At 42.2% G+C, this 22,701-nt stretch overlaps 1 protein-coding gene across 1 annotated transcript; it reads left to right on the top strand.

The window, feature by feature from the left end:
* The first annotated feature begins 510 nt into the window (after positions 1 to 510).
* On the top strand, positions 511 to 19,794 carry lzts2a (leucine zipper, putative tumor suppressor 2a). Its single transcript, XM_059359900.1, has 8 exons — positions 511 to 716; positions 12,294 to 12,968; positions 14,709 to 15,365; positions 15,486 to 15,608; positions 15,784 to 15,930; positions 16,140 to 16,655; positions 17,743 to 17,847; positions 17,929 to 19,794. The coding sequence occupies exons 2-8, from the start codon at positions 12,327 to 12,329 to the stop codon at positions 18,109 to 18,111; spliced, it is 2,373 nt and encodes a 790-aa protein (XP_059215883.1). The 5' UTR covers positions 511 to 716; positions 12,294 to 12,326; the 3' UTR covers positions 18,112 to 19,794.
* Positions 19,795 to 22,701: the final 2,907 nt, after the last annotated feature.

Raw genomic sequence — 22,701 nt, 5'->3', positions numbered from 1 at the left:
ATGTTGTCAATGTTGTTTGATAATTACACTGTTATTTAGCCAAAGGGTGCATTGTGAACAGTGGGGTGAGAGGAGGTGTTCCCCCGAATGCATGTGAGCCTTTCAACTTACACACACACACACACACACACACACACACACACACACACAGAAATAGTGGATAACATTTTGAAAAAAATGTTCAATCTGACGCAGGATTGTGTTGATGCAGAGTGTGTGAAAAAGAAGGGGATGGATGAAGCTCGGGCTAAAAAGAGAAGGGGGAGGAGAGAGAGCCACAGGAGTAGTGTTTGTGTGTGTGTGTGTGTGTGTGTGTGTTAAAAGAGGGGAACTGGAGGCAGGGGGGCTGGCAGACAAAAGTGAGAGAGGGGAGGGAGGAATGAGGAGAAGGAGGAGGGGGAGGCGGTGCTAAGGCAGACAGCAGGGAACGAAAGCTGAGAAGAGGAACACTGGAGTGAAGTGAGAAGAGAGAGGAGGAGGAGAGGACAGGACAGGAAAATAAGGGGGCTTCCATTTGAAAGTCCTCGTGTCGGGATATGAAGTCCTGGAGCGCCACAGAGGCAACGGCAGTAAGCTGGAGTGTTGGAGGGAAGAGGTAGACGACGGGGAGAAGAAGGAGAGAATCCGAGTCAACAGAGACTGGAGTGATTTTTACGTTTATTTTCTTTTTTACCAAGAGAGACAAGTGGAGGCAGCGATGCAGGGCTCTCACTGGGGTGAGTGTGGAGTAAAAAAAAGAGTGTTTGTTCGTGCATGTGTCTGCATTGTCTTAAATTCTCCAAACTGAGGCTCTCTTTACTCTGCCCTTTATCCTAGTTTGGCTTCGTTTACATGGGGACGAATGTGCCTGAGGAAACTTTGTATTCATGAGCACCTTCAGTCAGTATGAAGCCACTTAGGAGGGTGTCAGTTGCGGAAATGCCAATAATGGAAGGTGTGTAAACGGAAAGAGTTTGAGATAAAAGTTGCTTGGCAGGCACATTCACACACAAACACTGATTTTAACAGGATTGGAAATAGTTTAGGAATGTCAGTGGAGGCCAAAAAAGTTGGTGTTGTCTACTAAAATCTGGCTAAACTGGTCAAATAATGATCCCTGGAAAATTTGATTTCCTGAGACTGAAGGCCGTTGGATGATTCAGAGTCAGCTGTTAGTTAGCTTTCCTAAAGTTGTTACAACAATAGCTGCTCTAGACGACCCCGGAGACTGTCGGCCTTCACAAGGCGGGACAAACAGACCTGGCAGATTAGACTTGTCGAGGTGGGATGATGAGTATTTGGGGGAGTGTGAGCCCAAGTTATCTAATCTTGACTCTGGGTAATCTGCTCATTACAGACTGTTTTGTATTGATTTGAAATCTCAGCCTTTAGAAAATCTGTCCTACCCTCTGGACAGTTGGCCTGGAGGAGAAAAAAGAAAGAGGAGGAGGAAGGTGTTATTTAATCTGCCTCCACACACACACACACACACACACACACACACACACACACACACGCACTCAGTCAAGATAAGAAAGAGCATGAGGCAGCAGATATGTTTCCACCAGAGTAGACAATTAGGCTGCATCTCACAAGTGTGACCCGTATAAAACATGTTTTTATCCAGAAGACTCGAAGGGAATCTTTGCTTCTTTTGATGACGAAGCACTTTGGGAGACACAGGCCGCAGTTGTTTCTCTTCTGTCTTCCCTGCACGCGTGTAATTACAAGACTCCTTGTGTGCTCTGGGCCACATATTGTAGTTTCTCATCAAGTTTGTTATGGCCCAAGAGTGATGTGTCAGCAGATATGTTTATAGTCGGAGCGGTTAGAGGGCCGTCCATTCAGTCAAGTCTTTGTAGTAGCTGTCTGTTTGACCGTGTCATGTTGGGGTTTCATTTGAGAGAAGACTGTAATTACGTAGACTGGGTTCTGGCAGATTTATAAGCTCTGACGTTTCACTCAATAAACATAGCGACCGTAAATGGGCAGGTGTCGGGCGAGAACGCTGACGTAAAGTTTAACTGGAGGGGAGTGAGAGAGGGGGACAGAGGGATGGAGAAGATGGGTTACCTCATCGGCTCTGAACAAAACAAATGAGGTAAATGTGTGTCACGTGTTGCAGGTTACATACGTAACGATTTCCAGCCGTCTTGACTCATGCTTCATGTGTGTGTATGTGCAGCATTAAGAGGTCGTAAAGTAGCTCCAAATAAAAGGTAATGACACCTCTTTCTCTTTTCGTTTTCCCTCTATTTCGTCCTCTTTCCTTTGGGTGTGATAGCCAGGTTGCTAAAAATACTCTGATATGTTAAGTTCGACCACTGACTCTCTTATTTACAATCTCTCTTATGCTTCATTTACACATAGTTTAGCTCAACTTTGTTCATTTTTTGATGATTTTCTATCCCAAACCATGGTTAAGTTCAGGATAAGATCAAGTACTTTTGTTGCCTGAACCAAACCCAACTGCAACAGAAAATTATTTTTAAAAAAGTTAAAGAAAATAGGTTTCTTTTATAATCTAGAATCCCAGTGTCCTTGGTTTAAGGCCTGTGCTTGACCCATTCATCCACCACAACCTCCTCCCTCCATGTACTTTGGTGCTTTTTAGCTACTATACTACTATTATAACTACAAATAAACTACTACTGCTAAATCTTTCTGCCAGAAACCCTTATGTGTGCATGATTCACAGCTGATCGCCACAGCAATGCCCCATGAAACTGCTGAGACATCATCTTTAATGTGACACTCACTGATTTCACCTTCTAGTGTCGGGGCAGCTCACATCAAACCTCGATGGAGGTTATTCCAATAAAAGTACCAGGTAGTATCCACAACCAGCTGATGGAAAACTACGAAAGAGCGAGTTGAGTTGAGAATAGTTGTACTGTGCATGAATGCGGCAGTAGATATTCTCTTGTGCTTCATTTGCACAAAAAAGATTTGTTTCGAAAAGGATTTGAAACTAGATTCCGCTTCGATTTCACTTCCTATCCTCCGCTCCATTATTTTCCAGCGATCCCGTCAAGCTAAATGTCATGCCAGGTATTTATGTAAAGCCTCAAGTTGAGCAGCATGGTGAAACACTGAAGAACGGAGACTGAGAGCGAGACAGGAAGACAGAGAGACAGCGAGAGATTAGACGTCGGCCTGGCTTCTGTTCAGTTTGCTGAATGAGTGTTTTCCACGCCAGTCTGCCCCCTCCTCCATCTTTCTCCAGTTTACAGCGGCACGGACAGTGTGCCTGAATACGTCTGCACATGTGCTTCTTTGCCATGTCAGATATTTTCTCACATGAGTGGAAGTGAATTATACATCGAGGTTGGCACAGTTAAAGTGAGGCGTCGCTGCTTATGTAATCGCTGCTGTGAAGCTCATTTGCCTGGCTGTATTTAGAAGCACTGTGTCTGTGTGTGTGTGTGTGTGTGTGTGTGGGGGTGTCTGTGTGTCTGTGTGTCTGTGTGTGTGTGTCGATGGCACAGTGTGTGCGCTTTCACACTGAAGCTGTGACTGACACTTTGCTGAGCAGATATTGTGGCCTACTTCTCCCCACTGAAGCCTGGCAGTGAGTAAACCTCCCACCAACAATGAAGGCTCCCGTCACCGCCCCCCCTCCTCTCCTCACATTGTGGGTCACATTGTCGGTAAAAGTGTTTTTGCTTTCAGTGTGAGATAACAGGCCCCTTCTCTCTGCTCTCTGCCCTCTGTTAAACTGAAACAATGGCCTTCCACTGTTCATACAGTCGAAGCAGCGGGGGGTGTGTGTGGGGGGGAAGGGAAGTTTAGGAGGGAAAACTTTACTCTTCTCTGCACATTTGAGACAATGAGAAGTCAGAACAGCTGGAGCACCTGGATTTTCCAAAATATTCTCCGGTAAACACGGTGCTAAAAACAATGAGACGAGCTGCACTGAAGAGATCAGAGCCCAATTATTGTATTAACTCAAAGAGCAAAGGCTAAAGTGGCCATTGATGCTGACAAACAGTAGTCCTACTAGCCACACTAATCCCTGTGTCTCTACCACTGGCATTCTTGGTATTTCCAGTGTCTGCGGGTCCGACCACTGGCCGCCACTGGATAACTGTCAGTGGCTGGAAAACCTCCTGGAAAATCCAACATTTGGAGCGGACCAGGAATGTTAGCCATCTTCCCCTTTTTCACATACTGTTACCTCAGTTTCCTCCTGTGCCAGCTGACTGTAAACCAGCACTCTTCAGCTGTGCTGTTGTGTCAGTCTGGAGATTGAAACTGTAATTCAAATGTGTCAAAGGATTGAAAGCTAGCATCAACTGTCTGGTCAGATTCCCTAATCTTATTTACATTTTATTTGTTTGGATAGTTCCTGATTTTACTTTATTTTTTAAAGGAATAGTTTTGTTGGTCAAGGCAAGCTGTCTTTGGGATGTTGATAATTAATAATTTAATTTTTAACCGACAATACAAATTTTGATGAAGTTATTGTCAGTTAAACAATAAAAACAAAGTTTTATTCACGGTTGAAAAAAAGGCAATGGAATTAATGGGGGCAATTAAGTGCTAAAAGGGCCTTTTATTAGACTAGCATATTGTGCTAAATACACTAGCAAATGTAAGTTTAGCAGTGTGTCAGCTGTGTGTCTGCCTGGTTTACTGGTTTTAGTACAAGAAGGGCCAATTTAACCAGCCAGTCTTCATCAGCATCATGTAGATGGTGATGAAGACTGGCTGATAAAAAGAAGAAACTACCGGCGTGATTTTCAAAATAAAGTATATATGTTGAAGATGATTGACGTATCGATATGAGCGATATCAGCGATGATATTGGATCATTGATCACTGAATTGATATATTGACACAAACTGATGTATTGTTACACATCTAATAACAACCATACATGTAAATAACAACTGTAAAGTGGAGTGATACATGCAGTTAAAAGTCCCAATGATGTTATACTCAATCATCACTGATGGAAAACTTCTTGTCCAATCAGATTACATGGCCGGAACTAACTGTTGTGTAATATATTTCACAAAACAAGGTAACCTTATTGCTGTGTTATGGACACTAGGACATTATTATCAAAAATCTCTGGTTGTTAAGACAAAAGGTGACATTCAGATGGCGGCTTTACGTTCAACATATACAGTTTTTAAGTACAAACACCATGGCGAAGATTGACGAACATGTGCTTTGTCCTATGGTAAAGGTTTGACAAAACATTCATGCAACCTCATGAAACAATAACAGGACAAACTAATTTTAAACGGGACCCAGAAATACATATTTGATTGGCAGTTTGTGTCCCCAAATGACCATAGTGTTTTCACAAGGCTGCGCTGCTACTTTCATGTCATTGACGTCTACTGAATCACATTTCAATAGATTGCTGGCTGCTCTCTCTGTCAACCCCCACAGGGACTTTGTGAGTTTCTCTGCAGTTAAATGTGTGTGTGATAGAGAAAAAGAATCTGGGCCTCGGTCACCCCGCTCTCCAGCAGCCTCTGACGTCCGAATTGAGGCCAGATGCTTTGAGATGCTAAAGAACCAAACTGTTTCGCTGTCAGACTGTCACACACATACACACACACACAAGCTCTCATTCAACTATTCACCCATTTCCCTTTCTTCCTCGCTTCCTTTTCCCGCTCTTCCTGCCTCTCTATCTCATTTTGCCCCGTGCATGAAAAATGTGGGCCTCCGCTGCCATCGCAACGCTTCCAAACAGAGGGAGAAGCTAAAGTCTGTTACAGCAACAAGTTGGTTGTAAAAGGAGAGAAGGAGGGAAAAATGGACTGAGGGAGGACCTGTTGCCAATTACTCCTGCACAGACTCACTTTTTTTAGAAACCTTATTTCGCCACAGAAAACCTGAACTCACAACTTTTGTTAAGATATAATGTCAACCATGTTACTTTGAGAAAGAGGACAATATCTGTCTGGTTTGAGTGAAGAAACTTGGCAGTGAGGCGATGGGTTAATGAGGACTGAGTAGGTCTGCATGCATTCAGCAATCTCAACCCCCCCCCCACACACACACAGTGCGATACCTTAAAGCCTAGCCATGTGGGGGTAGGTGACAGTGAGCGACCTCCGAGACAGACAGTCATTGTGTTGGAATGGAGGCACATTATAACCTCAGGTCGTCTGGCGAAACATTAAAAGACTTGAACTCATTCTACAGTGCAGTCGGCTGACTTCATTCCAATACCATTTTCTTGCCCGTTTGAAGTTTTATTTTAGCCTTTCAGCAAGTAGATGCGTGACAAATAAATAGGAAAGTAGATTAGGTGTGGAGTGATTGGCTCGCTGAGGTATTGTGTGTGTGTCAGTGTGTTGCTGCTTTGCCTGTACTTGTGGATTTTCTTTTGTTAGCAGCCGTCAAGGATTACTGTGTGACTCACCTAGCTTGTTGATTTCCTCTCTACCTCAGTTTCTTTTTCTGTCTGTCTTTCTCACTCTCCCCATCCACCAGGGTCACTGGCCTCCAGATTAATCAAGGCCACCCAGGCTCTGGAATATTTCTGCTGCTCTCAACAAGCTCAAATCGCACCACACTCTTTCAATATCTTGCTTTATTTCAAGTGTTTGCGTATCACTCACTACTGTGACCACCCATTTAAGAAAAAGAAACATTATACAAAGCCGTTTTTTATGAAAGGTTCTTATTATCGCTCCCATACTGGTGCTTTTGCCGTCGTCCATAAAGCGCCTGCTCTGATCTGACAATTTTATACTTTCCACCTGTTGCTCTCGTCTCCACGCTGGCTTTACCTTCAGTTAGTCACGCTGTGGTGTTAATGTTAAAGAAGGGGCAGATGAAAATCTAGCATAGATCAGTGAGCAGGGAGTCGTAGGAGAGGGGGGGATGGTAAAGGAAAGAGTGACAGGAGAGCAGTGGAGCGATAATCCAGCACAAGAAGTAAAGAAGAGAGGAAAGGGATATGGGTGAAAATAGTCAGGAACAGGAAAGCGTCATAAAAGTAGAGGAAGGAGGTGGAAGAACCTAAAAAAACATGGAAGCTCATCAGGAGGATGTTAAAAGCTACACTAATCAAGCAGTCGCTTTCTCACAGAGAATCATCACCAATCTCTTCAGTTCTTTACAGGTCTACTGAGCGTTTAAACATTTTTCAGCTCATTGTTTTGGTTTTATAGCCGGCAACTTTAAAGCCTAGACACACCAAACCGTCAAAATACTAGTGGAAAAATAGTTATTGTGCTAAATGGGAGATTTTTCCGAATAAGTTCTGACAAATCGAACATTTAACTCACGACTGATCAGCTGTTTCTGCTGACATGAAAGAACAATTATAAGTTGCCCAATTGAATCCAATTCCTTTCGGTGGCCAAAGTTGTCTGTTTAGCAACCTCTTTTGTTGTTGTTTTTTCTCTCTCACGCAATCTCTACTACGCTATCTTCTACTGTTTATTGACTGATTAGCCAACAGCAATACATTACACTGCCATCTTCTGATAAAAGTACATTTATGCAGCTTTATTTGCTCTAAGCAAATTTTGCTTCAACTTTAATGGAAAGACTGGCTACTGTTTTCGCTCGCTCTCACTGCTCTCACTTTTCTGAATACTTTTCAGTGAAAAAGCTCTAAGAGGAACAGGAAATATCACATTTGTTTGTATCTCCATGATTTGAAACCAAGCATAAGAACAATTGCTAGCACCACACTTTAATAGTTTGCACATCATCCACATTTTGACAGGCTTCCACACAACCAACTGGAGATCTCATGACAATATGTGCCCAAAACCTCCCTGGTTTTGGGCCTGGAGTATGCTACAGTTTGGTTTGTTTTCACAGTGATAGCTCACATCGGCTGAAACTAACCAGAAACCCAGTGTAGATTTGAGCTGTCATCTTTTTTTGCCCTTTGTCTTTTATCGTTACAGTATCTGAGAGAGGCTCAGGGGACGGAAGATGATAAAAGAGAGAAAAGAAAACTGACACAAGTAACGTGTCCAGTGCTCAGCAGCGGAGGAGATGGTTTAGATAGGACACGATGTCTGCCTTCACTTCTGATTTTCCTGTCAGGAGATCTTAAGGTGCTCAGACCTCTGTGTCTGTGATCTTGCCAAATAACATCCAAACGGGATTAAAGATGCCTGTTGTTCCCTAAGAGCTCAGGCCTCTTTGGAGCCTCTCTTTGGGCTACCTGGTATTGGAATTCCCCTTAAACCCCCAACCATCACTCCCACTGTGCCCGCCTTTGTGTTCTCGCCCCTGAACCCACTTCTTTTTCTTCTGCCTTATTCTCGCTTTTCTAAGTCCGTCCTGAGCCCGGCAAAGTCTCCGGAACAGCTCGGAGGTTGCGTGTGATTGTAAGGGGCGATCTGCTGCTGCGGAATAATGGGCTTCCTCTCCTGGGTAATACTGGCGTTATGAACAGACTTATCATAACGGGATTATTTCCCCGTCACAGACCCCACTTCTGGATCTTGTTAGAGAGCTACCTGGGAACCTCTTTCTTCTGTCAGTCCTGCTCTTACTCATCCTGAGCCAGTTGGAGGATGTGACATGTGGGGGATAAACTCTCACAAGCACTTGGTTTGTTTCCAATTGCTGTCAGGAGCAGGAAGGATGCGTTCAAGCCATTCAGCATCATTTAATAGTTTCAGAGTGTTAGGAAGTGGTGTAATGTGGCCCAGCATTGACCCTGTAATAACTGGCTGCAACACTATTGGAGTTTATTTTTGTACGTCGAATCAAAACCCCCGGCTGACAGAAACACCTCATGAAAGACTATCAGAGTGATTTCAGGCACTTGAGACATTTTCTATTTTTAGTGACGATGACTGGTTTTTCTCTGCCTGTCTTGTGCTGCTGAGAGCAGAGGAGGATGCGTGTAATGAGGAAGGTGGAGGAAGCGGTGAAGGCGGATGGCGGGATGGTAAAAGTATTCTCACTTTGTCAGAGGAATGCAGCCGAGAAGGGGAGGAGAAGAGGGCTTCAATAACTTTAAGAAACAACCAGTGAGCAACATCAGAAGGGGAAATTAGCTTTTGGGATTTGTTGCCCGAGTAGCCAGAACAAAACCAGACCCTTGGAGGTCACAGGGGTGGGAGGGCCGAATCAGACCAGCTCCCCTCCACTCATCAGGGGGTCACAGGGTTAGGGCTGAGGGGGTCACGGTTGACGGTCTCACAGGGTTGTTAATTCTATTATCCCTGCCTGAGAGGTCCTTGTCAGGCTGGGAGTAAAGAAGAGGTGGGCACGGCTGGATAAAAGGTGAAAGGAGGTTTCGAGGCGTGATTATTTTGGCATGGGAAGAGATCACATACCACACATATCTTAATCTCCTTGACTCATGTGTACTCATGAAGTCTGTCTCCTCTTTTTCACTCCCCGTCACGAACTCCCATGCTCACAGTTTAGTCAATATATAGTCAACTCGCAGGAATTGAACCACCCCGCTGACTGATCATTAGTGAATAATTACACCAACCCTTTTTTCCCTGTCCCTTTTTTCCCTGTTTCAATGTCGACCAACTAAGAAAACATTGGTAAATCCCAGAAAAAAATCAGAACTAACAAAATGATTACAAATTGTGGATAAGAACAAGAGGAAATTTGTTTGCTTCCTACATAAGGCCCATTGTTTTGCAATATTTTAGCTGTGCCTCATGCTTTTTTTGTTTGTTTTTGATTGTGAAAGTGTTTGAAACATGCATACTTTCGATGATTCTGGCGACAAAGATTCTGATCTAGTAAACAGAAAAAAAACTCCTCTCATTATTTCCAAAACTTCATATACCAGACTATTTTCTATTCAGGACTCACATGTGTGATGTTCACACAGTTGCATCCGGGGTTTTTTTCTGTGTGTGTGTGTGTGTGTGTGTGTGTGTGTGTGTGTGTGTGTGTGTGTGTGTGTGTGTGTGTGTGTGTGTGCGTGTGCGTGTGCGTGTGCGTGTGTGAGTGTCAGTCTGTATGATTGTGTCAGTCCTGGCAGTCTGTCCATAGCTGGCATGGATTATTCCACTTGGCCAGACTGAGGATATGTGTCCCCTCTCTGTCCCCCCGGGAAACTAACACTGATAATACTATCTGCAAATGGAAGACTTAATCTGCTGCCACTTATTGTGTTAATTATATGTATCCATGTTCCTTGTCCCAAAAATAGTGCACTGACCGAAGCGAAGCTATTATTCCTTTCTTCAAAGATGTTTTGATAGGCATATGAGCAGCACTGTGATCACGAAACAGTGAAGCGAGTAGTTTTCAAACCCCTTTAGAAGTAACACACGGATGACTGCTCACCAGGTTCAGACAGGGACATTCAGGAAAATCACAGAGCAGCTGCAGATGGTGATGACTGTGACTCATTCTCTCTGTCTGTCATCCTCAGTTTCTTCTAAACCCATCCTCTTTTTCCTCCTCCTGCCTCATTAATGACATTGACAATCATCAGTGGCGTCACCAGAGACATAGAGCGTTTTTAATAATTGGCGAGCCTGTTCTGGTGGGAGACGTGCTCCGCCAGGATAAATGTTTCAAATAAACAGCTGTTAAGTGGCTAAAGCTAATGAGTTTTGCAAGTGGCAACAGGCCTAAAATCAACACTTAATTTGGCTTTATTATTGCAATTGTTTTTGCAAGATTGTTTTTTAATTGTAATAAGTTTGTATGTGAAGTAAATATGTTGCATAATAGTAAAGATGTTATAGATAATGCATTTGACTTGAACAATTTAAGGATAATAAGTGCCTATGATTTAAAAAATGACAGAAAAAGCTATTTACCATTTAATGATTAACATATTTTTCCACATGGATGATGTGCAAAGCACTAATCATATTAGCTAGTGTCAGCAGCCTGCAGTCACTGTGGTAATTATATTTCTTGTTTAGGTAAAGCATATAAAGCATATATCTCCTGTAGGAAAAGCACAGGTATACAACGTTTTAAATAATACAATTATAAATGGCTGATTTATATGCAGCTGCTTCAGTTTCAGGGTCCTGATATTGTGTATGTTGTCACCGGGACACTTGAATATAAATCAAATGTTGTCAATGTTATTACTGACAACTGTGCTTTTCTGAAGTCAAAACTTCTGCTGTTCTTCTTGTTTTCTGCTGAACTTGCAAGGGCAAACATGTTAAAACATATAAATCATGGCTCAATAAATCATCTGTATTGAATCTAAACAAGACACAAATATATATATAAGATTAGTATGAGTATTTTTAGGTCTTTGAGACGAGGTGCCTTCCCAGTATCTGCTTGTGGTGTTAAACCAAAGTTCATAACGTTCCAACTTTGAGTAAAAAGGTAGCATACACACAGATCTAACAAACAAACAAGAAAGCTAATATTTTTGCCCAGTGGTCATGTCATTTGTATACCTCAGGAAAAGCACAGGTGTTACTACCATTAACACTGTTCTATTCAAGTTTCCCAGTAAGCCATGACAATGAGCCTGCATGCAAAATACAGCACCCTGAAACTGAAGAAGATAAATGGACTGTAGCCTTCATTACTTTCATTATTTACACCTGTGTTTTTCCTACTGTGACACGCCAAAATGTCTTCTCTTTTGTGAAGCAGCAGACATTTCTGCACAGGTGTAACTGATAACATAAGTGATGGCCATTCAAGTGTAACAATAGGCTCCTGAAACTGGAACACGTATGTGGAATCAGGCCATCATTAGTTGCACCTCGGTTGGATGAGTCAAACTGTCCACTGCTAGGTCTATTGAAGTGACCCTTTTTTCCCCCCAGAGTCCAACGTAGTAGGAAAATACAACTCAATAGTCAATTTATAATCTTTCCTGAGTAAAACCAGCTGCTGGTCAACATTTAAACACTTCTAAACACTGCACATTTCTTATATCCAACTGCCTACTTTGAGTCGATCACCTCCAACCCTCACAGTACAGTCTAGCCATTGCTGTTGCTTCACTCTGGTGAAATATTTTAAAGATACTTTGCTTGTAGGTGTCAGTTTTCATCGTATCATCTCTTTATCTTCATGTGTGGCTGTGCAGCTATGATCCATTCTGCTGTATGGAGTCTGTTTCCACAAGTCTTTGCAGGGTCATAGTTCCAGTCCTGTTTGTGTATGTTGTGATTCCTGAGTCAAATGTGTGCATTATAAATCAGTCAGAAAAGGGAGAGTAAATAATTTGGAGGACTGCATGAAATTTTGTCAGACTAATGGGCAGTGAACTTTACCCTGACGTCATTGGCAGGTATTATGTGTTATAAATATTGAATCAAAGACTTGTATGCATGGATACAACTCTCCAACAGAGCATGTGTAATGATCACACCTGTTAAATTTTCCTTTTTCTCTCTCTGTCTTACCAGAGTGCGAGGTGTGTCTGAAGCCGTCGGGGTGCCATGGCTCTGGTTCAGGCACTACCCGTGACCGTGACTGACCACCCCAATCCTGGTCTCGAAGTCCAGCAGTGTCGGCCGCTGTCGTCCCACTCCCCCTCGGGACCCTGCCCTGGCCCCTGTGGGCCCTGCAGCTCTGGGACAACCATGGGTTCTGTCAGCAGCCTCATATCAGGCCGGACCTATCAGGAGAGGCACTGTCGGGCCGCCAGCGAATTCACCACCAAGTCACGTCGCTCCACGCCGGCGACCAGCTGCTTCCGGCTCCAGGATAACACTCTCCGCAGCGGGAGCTCCCTGGAGCAGCTGCTGGTCGTCAGCAACCAAACGCTTCCCCAGGCACATGTTGTGCCTCCACCGCTGCCCACCAAGAAGCAGCCCCGGCCTGGTAACTCTGCCGGGACAGGTGGAAACTCTGCCGGGGCAAGTACTGGAGTGGTCGCTGGAGCAGTAGGTGGTGGCACTAATGGGAACTTTGGGCATGTGAGCAATGAGGTGGTGGTTGGAGACTGGAATGAGAATGTGGTAGTGGCAGCTGCAAGCCCCTGCAGTGACTCGGAGGACCAAAGGGACAACAGGACACTGAACGGCAACATTGGAGGGCCTCCTCCAAAACTCATCCCAGTATCCGGACAGTTAGAGAAGGTAAGAGGAGCAGACTGTAGAGTTAGACTGACAGTTTGTCCCAGCAGATATATTAGGCTTACTGCAGGCATATCAGTATCCCACCCACTAAACCATCTCACTAAATCTGGCTTTTGTCTTCAGTGGGAGGTTACAAGGTTACAATCAGCATTCAGTCCTCGGAAAAATTCTGCAGTTGTCAGTGGTATGCTATGACTCTTTGTCATCTCAGCCACAAATTCTGAGAGTCTCTGTCCAAGTTGCACTCAAACATTGTTCCAATTTAGTCGGGTACGTGGATGGGAACTGACATGTAAAAAAAGAAGTATCGACTGTAACATTTTACTAACCTAACAATGCTGGTTTTATACTGTTAACTAACTCTTTTCTGGCACCTTCCTGACATTGAATGCGCCAACACACAAAGGCATAGTTGTCCACTGACAATGGCAAGATTATATGCCTTTTTTAAATTATTTTTTTGTTGTTGATGTATTTAGATTTCTAAATACTGTTTGTTTGGGGTGTGTTAATTCAATCTAGGATCAAAAATGTATCATCGAAATTGAATTGAAAAACAGCTTTCAGGTTGAACTGTCAAAATCAAAAGCAGGATCTGCAAATTCGAAAATGTTACCATATGGCCTTAATGTGATTAATTACACAAACGTATAGCAATTGTATCACACATGATACCATTTAGCCTATGTTTTCAAAGAAGATTTAAAAAAAATGTGAATGGCAGTTATCAGGGCATAAAACAAATGATCTGTTGGTCTTCACAAATGGGGATTTGATCATCAAAAAAAATATTTTAATGGAAAAGATAGTCAAAACATGGCCTTGAAATTCAAAGTCTAAGGTTATTGGAAGTTTAATTGTATTGTGAAGCATCGTGGAGAATCGTAACACCCCTACTGTTGGTTTTACCTGATATAAAAATGTTGTATGTGACATACATTTGGTGTAATAGTGTGGTATGAGTAGAAACACTATCTCACTTTAAGCGTCTTTCAGTATGCGTATGAGTGTTTATGTGTAGATGATCATGACCTCTGACCTAAAGATATTTATAGATAAATGTCGTCTTTAATTACAGCTCAAGATTACATGCTATGCCATTGAAAAATCAAAGCGAGGACTTTTTTCTCTGCTCTCCTCGAAACGCTCACTGTTCTCGTGAAACACTTGAGCAGATGTGAGCATTTCTGCAGCATGTGCTGACGTGTTTTACAGCAGATTACCTCAGCTGTCTAATTGGCTATTTATTTCCATCGATCCAAAGGAGAAGCTTAATCACTGGCCTGACAGATGCAGATGGATCATCTGACAGCTACTCACCTTGCAAACACTTCATGATCAATGTCAGAGTTCACTTATATTCACTGACGTATTTAGTGGACCCTGAGGAACGTTGTTAAGAAAACTGCTTACAGAACATGTGAGGAGCTTTCACCTCATTTCGCCTCTGCCTCCACTCTTCTCCCTCCTGTTTCTCTGCCCTTTAATCTGATTTTCTCTGTCCTCTCCTTCTCTTGCCTGTCTCTCTATATCTTAGATGATAGAAAAATCATTAGGAAAATTGCTTAACGAAGCCCATGAATATCAATTAAACCAAATTAAACTAATCAGAGCCTGGGGGGGTGACCTGCCAGCATATCACTCACCCCTCTCTAATGAGTTTTATTCAGCCGTTGCTAATTAGCGCAGCTTAGCTTTTATCAATCACTAATGCTGTTTTTTATAATTATGTACTTTCAGAACATGGAGAAAGTGCTGATACGTCCTACAGCGTTCAAACCTGTCGTTCCCAAGAATCGTCACTCTGTGCAGTACTTGTCACCACGGCCGGGGGGCAGCAGTCTGTCAGAGAGCCAGGCCAGCCTCAACCTCCTGCTGCCCCTCAGTGGACCAAACAACGCCAGCGGCTCCAACGGCATCGGAGGGAGCAGCAGTTCTAGTTCTGAAGGGAAGCGCAACTCCTACAGCGGCTGCCGCAATGCTCGCAGCAGCCAGTCCTGCTCCATGTCAGATTCAGGCAGGAACTCCCTCTCCAGCCTCCCTACCCACAGCAGCACAGGCTACAGTCTGGCCCCCAGTGAGGGCTCCAGCTCTGGGTCTGCCTCTGGGGGCCAGCTGGAGCCTGTGACAGGCCGTAACACTTCAGGTGGAAGCGGGAGCCACGGCCACACTAACTCAGACAGTGGACGTTCATCTTCCAGCAAGAGCACAGGCTCGGGGTCGCTAAGTGGGCGCGGGCAGCCCCTGTCAGACAGCGGGTCATGTGGTCACTCGCCGCCACCCGTGGAGGGCTATGAGGCGGTGGTGAGGGAGCTGGAGGAGAAGCTGAAGGAACGAGACCTGGAGCTCCAGCAGCTCCGGGAAAATCTGGATGAGAATGAGGCTGCCATATGCCAGGTGAGAAATCAAGACACTCACCACACCGCACTGACCAAACCTCCCTGTGAAACACTAAATTAATAACTGAATGATCACGTTAGTGACCTCTGACCTCTTGCCTCTTTTGTGCTCTGAAAGGTGTATGAGGAGAAGCAGCGTCGCTGTGAAAGAGAGATGGAGGAGCTGAGACAGAGCTGTGCATCAAAGATGAAGCAGGCTTCTCAGAAGGCCCAGAGGGCGCAGCAGGTCCTGCAGTTACAGGTACGCTACATATTCAAAAACCTTTTAAAATGTAGAGAGATGTTCAAATTGTCTCTTCTGTGCTTTAGATGTGAGTCCGGAGATAGACTCTTTGACGGTGCATGTCTTATTCTAGATTGACATATTTGTTTTAGTATATAAGTGTTGTAAAATATGAATATCTATGTGTTGTCAGGTATTTCAGCTCCAGCAAGAGAAAAAGAAGCTGCAGGAGGATTTCTCCTCTCTGCTGCAGGACAGAGAGACACTGGAAAGAAGGTGCGCCACCATCCAGAGGGAGCAGACCCAGCTAGGACCACGCCTGGAAGAGACGAAGTGGGAGGTGAGTGAGAGTTAGACACTTGAGTGGTGTTAGGTCAGGGTGATTAAAGCAATTAAACTGATCTTTGCTTTGACTCACTAATTAAAGCATAACATGCCACGAAAAGAAATGTGTAAGAATCAGAGGTGACACCCAGTCAGCCTAAATGAACCTCATAATTATTTCAGCAATGCCACCTCTTTCTAACTCATATTCACTTGTCCCTTCAGGTATGTCAAAAGTCAGGAGAGATCTCCCTCCTGAAGCAGCAGCTGAAGGAGATCCAGTCGGAGCTCTCCCAGAAGGCCGGAGACATTGTGGTTCTGAAAGCCCAGCTGAGAGAAGCCCGTTCTGAACTGCAAGCTTCCCAGGCTCGAACCCAGGAGGCAGGGACGGCCCTGCGGACTCGATCTCTGGAGCTAGAAGTCTGCGAGAACGAACTCCAGAGGCGCAAGAGCGAAGCCGAGCTGCTCCGGGAGAAAGTGGGCCGTTTGGAAGAGGAGTCATCCCGCCTCCGAGACACTCTGTCCAATCACAGCGGACACTCTCTACCTGGAAATATGACCATGAAGGGGCAATGCATGAGCCTCTCACTCCCGCTGGGTAGAGGTATGACAGGGAGGGGTGGTCCAAGTCCATCTTTGTACCGGGATGTGGAGGAGACTCATCTGGTCTGGGGAGGGGAGAGTGATGAAGCCAAGGCTCAGAGGCAGAATGCAGAAGCAGTGCTGGGATTCAGACAACAGGTACGTTTTTACTGCAGCTTCTCCAGGCATAAATAATGAAAACGATTACTACGTTTCAGAGAAAAATATTGTTCATATTTTTTCCCCCACTACATTTATTTAACACTCATCATTATTACTTTGCAGAATAATTAGCTAATATATGATCCATTGTTATGTGTTAATCTACAAAAAACAGTGCATAAAGTAGTGAAAGTAAGTTAGATAAAATAAGATAGAATTTTATTTATCAGGAAGGAAATTCTGGTTCCAGATCCCTCCCTCCAAAGTTACAAAAACAATATAAAACAATCACAATGTAGGATAATATGAGAAAAACACTATACTATACTATACTATAAAAATATACATTTTAATATAACAATATAAAATAAAAAGTGTCTAAGGAGTAAAGCGCAGATGACATGGCAGGATGTAGTAGACAGATGTATTGCACATGATGATGAACATATAGTCCGTGGTTTTGAAAAGTAGAACCACCATGACAATTAATGACATCAATATTCTGCTTCCATTTAATGCATAAATATTGATAATTAAATAATATAATATATAATGATATAACAATCATCTGGACAATTTTTCAGCATAATGGGAAGGTTGAAGGAAAACACCTACTACGTGTAAATGTCCCTAATTAAACCTATGAATTAAACCAAACTAAACAACCAAACTAGTCTTAACCTGAAAATAAACCAAGATGTGCGACTAGTTACCACATGTCAGAGAGCTAGCAAACACATTTAAAACAAATCTGCCAATATCATAACTAGAATGTTTGGCACAAAAAGAAAAAACGGACGAGCCCCCAATTTGTCATAACTCTGCACATGAGCCATGAAAAACACAGGAATTGACACAAAATGCCAAATAACAAGCATAACCTATTATTATTATTATTAATAATTGTAATTATTATTATAAGAAAGATTATAAACCAAGTAGTTAACATAGGTGGGGATGTGTTAGTGTGTGACATCAGCGGTGTCATGAGTATGTGTGTTTTTACACCGTGGTGTTACTTTTACTTAAGTAAAGGAGATAAATTCATCTGTCACTGAAACAGTGCACCACCTCTTTTCCTCAGGTTGACAGGCTGAAGGCTGAACTCATGTACGAGAGGAGGACTAGCGAGGAGCAACTCTCACGGTTTGAGGATGAGAGGAGGGTGTGGCAGGAGGAGAAGGAAAAGGTAAGGAGAAGGAACAAATTTCAAAGCTTACTCTGATCCTCCCTACTGATTTACTTACTTGCCGTACTTCCCCCCACCCAGGTAATCCGCTACCAGAAACAGCTGCAGCAGAACTACATCCAGATGTACCGACGAAACCGGGATCTTGAGCGCGTGATGCGGGAGCTGAGTCTGGAGTTGGAGAGCAGGGACATGGAGGACTATGAGGTCCACAGTGGCAGCAACGACATCCACTTTGAGGAAATCACCGCCACTGAGATCTAAAAAAAACACACATTTACAGTACTATGTGCACAGAAACATGGAAACATAACTCACAAAATACTCTGAGGATGTAAACCAAACATTGAACTCCAGGCCAAATACTGCACTACCTTCAACATGGCTTTACCTGGACCACTAAACGAGCACTCACCACTCGTCACTGTCAAAAGGGAGGTCTCCCAAAGGTGCATTCTTACTTCCTGTACCCCAATAAATCCCTATAATGTGTCCACTCCGATGCTTTTGAGGGGTTTTTATTCCACTACAAAGCCAGCACAAAGACTTCTTTCCTTCTGTGGGAGCAAAAGCAGCGAAGAAAGTGTTTCTTTCACAGACCATGTTCAAATCAGGGTATTGAAAATCTGCGGGAACTTAAAGCAAAAAATTTTACTACAGGCACAGCAGTCTGGTCAAAGTGCAGTCACACCTTTTCTCGGTAGCACACAAGGCTTAATGCCCGGCCACCAGCATGCATGTAATGATGCATCATGTCAGCAGTCCCATCAACACCACCGCTGCTTGGCTATTAATAATGATCTCATCACCCGTCCAAACAACAGCTGTACTAGTCCTCTACTGAAGGGAAAGTAACACCAAATATTACAACATCTGCTGTATGTTATGGTGTTCAGAGGATCAGCAGTTCATTTCATTTCATGAGAAAAAAGGCAAAAAATATTTTTGTGCTTGTGCTCCATTTCCTCAACAGAGTGTTTGAAAAAAGAATGTATTGTGACTGTTGTCCCTCCGGAGATTTGGAGTATATATAGTCATCACCTGCGATGAAAGAATCTGCTCATTGAGGGAAACATGATACCATTTTGCACAACCTCTCTTTGCCCTTTTGTGTGGGATACAACTGTCACTCTTCTGGAGGAAATCATCAAACTTCAACAAACCATTTTTGGCATTCACATGTGGACATCCGACTTTTGAAAACCACAGAGGACACAGAGACTAAACGTTCAAAGAAAGAACGCTGCTTGTGTTTTCTAGAACACCAACAGTCTGCTGGGCTCCTTCAGACAACGCAGAAAGCTCTGACATAAACATTTACATTTTACAGTTATGTAGCACTTCGAAACAGACCATAGCATGGGAGATATCACCAGGATGCTGCTGATTCTCGTCTTTCTCTTTCTATTTCTGTCCCTCTGTCTGCTCTCTCTTTCCATCTCTATCTCTGCTTCTTACTCAACTATTTTTAACAGTCTGCAGTCGGTATCAGGAAACTAAAAATGGAGCACATTCTTTCAGTTAGTTTGTGACGTCACTGAGAGATTTAAGGCATGCTTATTCAGAGTTTCCGTTTATTCTCCTTCATTTCCATTAGTGCTCTTTTTTTTTTTTTTAGCTTTTGGCAGCCCAGAGCCAAATAACACTTTTTAAAGTCTTCCTAGTCTCCCCTAGACTATAATCTTCACTGACTGCTATACAGGTAGCAAGACTGGCATGTCTGCATGTCTTTGTTATATCAGATTTCAGAAGAAGCCGGTTCAGATAGAGGTGAGATGAGAGTTTGCAGATGCAGTAGCTCCAGCGCTGAATGTCCATAAGGCAGGTCAGTTGTTGAAGCCCTTAATGTAAAGCAGTGAGGAGCATGTTGACATTTGAAGTTGTTTTCTCATAGATGCAGGGCTGTGTGTAACACTGAGAACATGAAGAGAAGAAGTGGGCTGAGAACTTTTATTTTACAAAGAGTCTATATCAAGGAATAATAGTTAAAATGGAAATCTATATAATGGAGGAGATGTTGTATATTTTTTTATATATAGCACCTGAAGATATTTTGTTGTAGTACTGATATAAGTGTGCATTTAATATACAAAGTATAAAGACTTCTATATATATATATAAATATGTATCACATACCAATATTTCAAATGATGGATCTGTTATAAATGGAGGCGGCAGCATAGAAAAGAGTGCACCTAATACTGTAATGCATGAAAATATGTTTACATTATATAATCTGTGTGACACAAACATACACTCTAATGACCAAACTTTGCAGCTGATAAACAGTTGGGAGCTTTTATTTTAGGCTCTGTTCTGATCTGTTGTCTCTCCATTTTTATTGATCTCTCATTTGATAGTCAGTATCATAATATCACACCGATTCATGTCTTCATTGTTGGTTTTCGTGCACGTTGTTAGTTTATAAAAGCACGAGATGGGTCCTTTTTAAGAGAGAGACTTTATGTTTAAACAGATGGTTCAGATTTATTGCAGTGGGGTTGCAAGAGGTACTTATCCGTACTCAGTGTACTATCTAAAGTAGATGACAGTCAGCATGTCCTTAGTTCGGAGAAGCATGCAGGAGTACCAGAACAGTGAAGCAATGTACTGCTGTGGAGGGGACCAGTACCAAAAAAATGTTTTAAAAAAATCAATTTTAGTTTATGTGTACACTATATAAAAAATACTTTCAATGATTTACCTTGATGTAAGACTGCGCTGTTTAGCTGTATATAGGGTGAACTAAATGCCACCAGACTCCATTGACAAAAACTGTAATTTTACCTCACAAATCACAGGAGTTGCTGGTCTATAGCTGCCTCAATCGGGTAGTTTGTTTGTGTGATTTTGTGACTTTGGTACTCTGAACTAACCCTTTAAATGCCAAAGTCACGCAATAACAAAAAATATATCATGTCAGAGTAGACCAGCAACCACTGTGTTCTGTGAGATAAAATTATGTTTTTTGTCAATGGAGTCTGGTGTCTTTAATGAGAGCATAGATAACAGCTTCAGCTCCCCTGCGTAAACTTAAACAGGGCTGTCTGATGGCAAGGTAAAGCGATGAAAATATTTTTAATATAGTGCACATTTTTTAAGTAGCCATTTTTTACATGGCAAAAATAAGTTTTACTGCTACCCCCATTAGCAGCAGTTCATTGGGTTTTTTTTCCTCCTGACCTGCTTGCTTCTCCAAACTGGGGGTGTGCAGACTGCGATGTACTGTATGTAATACACAGACTATAGATAAGTACCTCATATAACCACAGTAAATCTGAACTATCCCTTTGAGTGGAGATCAGAGCTGATGCAATCCAAGAAAGTGTTATGTTTCCTATACTTGGAAATTCAAATGAATCCCATTCAGAAAATGTGATCAGCATATTTAATCAGTCATATTTTGCATGACTATACCACATTCACTGTGGTTTCAGAGATTTTGTAGAAATATTAAAAGTCTGCATACATTTTTAACATAAAGCCATGGGAGGTAACTTTGAATGGAACAAGTTGGGTTTGCCCAACAATATTCAATTTGTTAACCAGACCTAGACTGTTACTCACTCACTCACTCACCTGCAGCACAGGTACAGATGAACAACAAACACAGGTGATGCAAACTGAAAAGTACTGTGTGCATCCCAGACTTCTGTTTTTTCCCCTCTCTTCATTGTTGCATAACCTTTTTCTGTGTAAATATGTAAAACACTAAATAGTATAACAGAGTGACATTGTCTTTTATTTAGACAAAATATCTATTTCAAATGTAGCCACTGTGACTAGACCAAAGCAAAGTAACACATTTTCTTTTTTGTGGCATTTTCTCATCCTTTTGTGTGCATTTTTTTTATGTTTACTTACGTTGTGTCTTCAGTAATTCATAAAGTATGTAGTTGTTCATGTATATTTTTATGTGTACATTTGTTGTACAAATGACTGTGTTTTTAATTAAAGAACAAGTTGTCACACCTTAAAGTTACTGTTGATACTGATTTTTTAACACAAAGTGTGAGCATAATATACTGAATGAGCTGTGATTGCAGTAAAGTGAAATAACTGAATAACTTTGTAATAACTCGTAGACATAGAGACCCTTGATTTAATCTTCAAATTTAATTGCATCTCTGAATCGAAAACATTTCACCATGAGCTTTTCTTATCTAGTATGGAGGACGAAAGCTGCAAAAACCAAAAATAAATAAATAATTGATACATTTATATGCCATTAAATTGATCATATTATGGATATTAATTTATATTTCTGTTTTAATTAGCATTTTCTTTTCTTTTTCTTGAGTTTTAATTTTTTGAATGTATTTTGTATTTACTTTGATTTTATTTATTTTTTTACTTTTTAAATATATTTGTTTGTATTTTTTTCTGTATTATTTTACCTTTTTATTTCCCCAAACATATTTATTTCTGTATTATTTTAGTAATACAGCTATTTGAGCCTGGTGGTGTGGGACCAAGGCACTGAATTATTTTTAGTACATTTAATGGTATAGTAATTAATTTATCATGTCATTTATTTATGAACTTTTGATTTTGGTAGCTTCTGTCCTCCATATTCCAGCAATCATTTGTGTATCCTGAACGTTTTTCCCCACTGGCCGTCTGCAGAAGTAAGGCACTATGCACACTATATTCCAGTTACCTTGCTGCCCATATCTCCTCTATCCTACTTTGATTTTAACTGTGCCACTGGCCTTCATGTCCTGCATTTCTCATTGACATGTTTTTCCAACTCCTCCACATGTCTGCATAAGCTCAGTCCACAGCGGGGTGTAATTAAGCCTCTAAAGTGGCGGATTGCTCCAGAGCACAAGCACTTCTGCCAGAAAAATACAG

Source organism: Centropristis striata, chromosome 20 (genome assembly GCF_030273125.1).
Source record: "Centropristis striata isolate RG_2023a ecotype Rhode Island chromosome 20, C.striata_1.0, whole genome shotgun sequence".
Lineage (NCBI taxonomy): Eukaryota > Metazoa > Chordata > Actinopteri > Perciformes > Serranidae > Centropristis > Centropristis striata.
The sequence above is the reverse complement of the archived record's forward strand: the minus strand, read 5'-3'. Positions and strand labels throughout refer to the sequence as shown.

Excerpts from the sequence above, each read along its gene's own strand:
- lzts2a (XM_059359900.1), top strand. The coding sequence starts at position 12,327 with ATGGCTCTGGTTCAGGCACTACCCGTGACCGTGACTGACCACCCCAAT. Across the intron at positions 15,366-15,485 it reads ATGAGGCTGCCATATGCCAG|GTGTATGAGGAGAAGCAGCG; the intron begins GTGAGAAATCAA and ends GTGCTCTGAAAG. Across the intron at positions 16,656-17,742 it reads TGCTGGGATTCAGACAACAG|GTTGACAGGCTGAAGGCTGA; the intron begins GTACGTTTTTAC and ends TCTTTTCCTCAG.